This window comes from Hipposideros armiger, unplaced genomic scaffold (genome assembly GCF_001890085.2).
Source record: "Hipposideros armiger isolate ML-2016 unplaced genomic scaffold, ASM189008v1 scaffold_613, whole genome shotgun sequence".
Classification (NCBI taxonomy): domain Eukaryota; kingdom Metazoa; phylum Chordata; class Mammalia; order Chiroptera; family Hipposideridae; genus Hipposideros; species Hipposideros armiger.
Window position 1 is genome coordinate 457335 of NW_017731963.1, and position 2252 is coordinate 459586.

At 52.4% G+C, this 2252-nt stretch overlaps 1 protein-coding gene across 1 annotated transcript in view; it reads left to right on the forward strand.

Annotated features, from left to right (window-relative positions):
* Positions 1 to 2252, forward strand: part of KIAA1755 (KIAA1755 ortholog) — a 50829-nt gene that overhangs the window by 26880 nt on the left and 21697 nt on the right. Inside the window, exons 7-10 of the mRNA XM_019625060.1 lie at positions 23 to 182; positions 1056 to 1192; positions 1553 to 1715; positions 1862 to 1912. Coding sequence (XP_019480605.1) covers positions 23 to 182; positions 1056 to 1192; positions 1553 to 1715; positions 1862 to 1912 — 511 coding nt within the window. The remainder of the gene's footprint in view (positions 1 to 22; positions 183 to 1055; positions 1193 to 1552; positions 1716 to 1861; positions 1913 to 2252) is intronic.

Below are 2252 nucleotides of genomic sequence, written 5' to 3' on the forward strand. Positions count from 1 at the left end.
GCCAGAAACCTTTGCCTTCCAGTTGGCCCTTCACCCTGAAAAGCCTGGTCTGCCCAGCAAGACTGCCAATTCTGCTTATTACCCACAGGCCAGAAGATAAAACCAAGGGGCTGGCGGTTATGATTGATGCCAGGAAGCAGCCTCCACACCCTTGTCTGGTCAGTGCCCTGCAGGCCACCCAGGTGAGTGAGAGATAGACAGCCTCAGCCTAGCAAGTCTTGGGAACACCAGGGGGGACCTTCTGATATTTTTTGGAGCCCAAGGGGGCTCAGAGCTGGGTCCAGGGCCCCCAGGCAGGGAATCCTAGTTGCAGCTAGCAGAAACCCCAGCCCAAACAGGCTTAAAGACAAAAATGGTTTATTGGTTCATTCGACTCAACAGTCCAGGAGTTAATTCCAACTTCAAGTATGGCTTGATTCAGGGGCTCAACTATTGTCACCAAAATCTGGTTCTTCTCTCTCCATTTCTGGCCCCATTCTCCTGGGAGGGTGCCTGTCTCAGCCAGGTCCCCCTTTTGAGGGCAATCTTGCTCCCAGCAATTCTAACTTCATTCAAGTTCAGTAGGAAAGAGTGCGAGATTCTTTTCCCAGAAGTCCCGGCAAAAGTTTCTTCTCCTTAGTGCTTTTTGGCTCAGGTGTCCATCCATCAACCAACCTCTGTGGCCAGGAGAATGTGACACACTGGCCTTGACTTAGGGCACATGAACCTCATGGACTGAGACTGACAGGGGGAAGAGATCCCTAACTAGCTTGTAGAAACAGCAGAGTAAATGGAAATTCAGCATATGCTTACCTCAGGGTTGGATCGCCTCCTCCTCATTACATAGGTGGGGAAACTGAGGCCTGGAGGGGGCAGGTCAGCTAGGAAGTTTACAACACAGCTTGAACCTGCTTCTCTCTTGATGACCAATGGTTCACCCTCCAAACATACCACACAAGGGTCCTAGGCTTGGGGAACCCCCCTGCCCAGTCCCCATGGCCCATTCGCCTGCACCTTTGTGGGGAGGCTCCGTGAAGACCTAGGCCGAGCAGCTCTGAAATTGTTCTCTCTGACAGGCCCTGGACCCAGCCTCCATTGGTGCCATGCTCTTCCTGGGGGAGAAGGAGACGGCTCTCCCCCTGGAGACGTTACCTGATATCCAGGTGAGGCGGAGGCAGCGTTGGCAGAGGTGGAGAGGAGATGTTGAGCTTTAGCTGAGCTGGAGTGAAGAGTTGCAGAAGTCACAATCTAGGAGAGGCCCTAAAACAGTGTAGTGTGTGTAGGTCAATGTATCCAAGGCCCAGATGCTACGACTCTTCACCCCTGCCCCGGTGGCAGGAGCTTGCCAAGTCAGTCACAGGCTATTTCTCTCCGGCGATCCTAGCAACGCCTGGTGGGCACCACCATGTGATCAAGAGCTGCACATGGCACGAAAACTATATTTGAAAAGCTTCATCTGGTCAGCCCCTCCCCGCCTTCCTTTTCAGATCGGGAAAATGAGACCCAAGGCCACACAGCCAGCTGGAGGTAGAGGTGCCTTTCTCACCTGATCTTCCTGTATTTCTCTCCCTAGTTTCTCTCAGCCTCTCCAGCTCAGACGCAGAGTTGATTTGGGACTTTGCAAGGAAGAGCCTAGCAGCTCCCTTTACTTAGTGCCATGTGCCACAATCGTGAACGTGGACACCCCGCCCTCTGCCCTGCTTCAGGGAGTGATTTCAAAGGCCTCCTTCTTCCTGGTTAGTGATGAGGCATTGTGAGCTAGAGATGTACTCTTCAAGCTTGGATGTGCCTATGAGTCACTTGGGGATCTCATCAAAGTGCAAGTTTCAGTGAAGTAGTTCCGTCTGAGGCCTGGGGCTCTGCATCTCTACCATTCCCTTAGTTGCTGCTGATGCTGCTGGTCTGTGGACCACACTTTGAGTACCAGGGACAAGTGGGCCCTCAAACCACAGAATCTGCCCAATCCCAAACTTAGGTATCTGGAGTTGTTCGTAGCATAAACCTCAAGCTTCACTGCCTGGGGGAAGCAGTCACTTAGTTCCTCCTCCATGTCTTAGGGGAGACTGTAAGGATTTGGTGACCTTTCTCCACAGCCTCAAGGAGGAGACAGCACCTTGGTGAGTCACCAAAGAACAGTGTAAGGGTTACAAGGAAGTTACATGACAAGGGCCACCTTCAATCAAGGTGTGTGATTGCCTGGAGAGCTGGGCTGGGAAAGGAGGAAGCTAGAGGGAGAAAGTGCTGTGATTGATTAATGATGTCTGCCTTGGGCA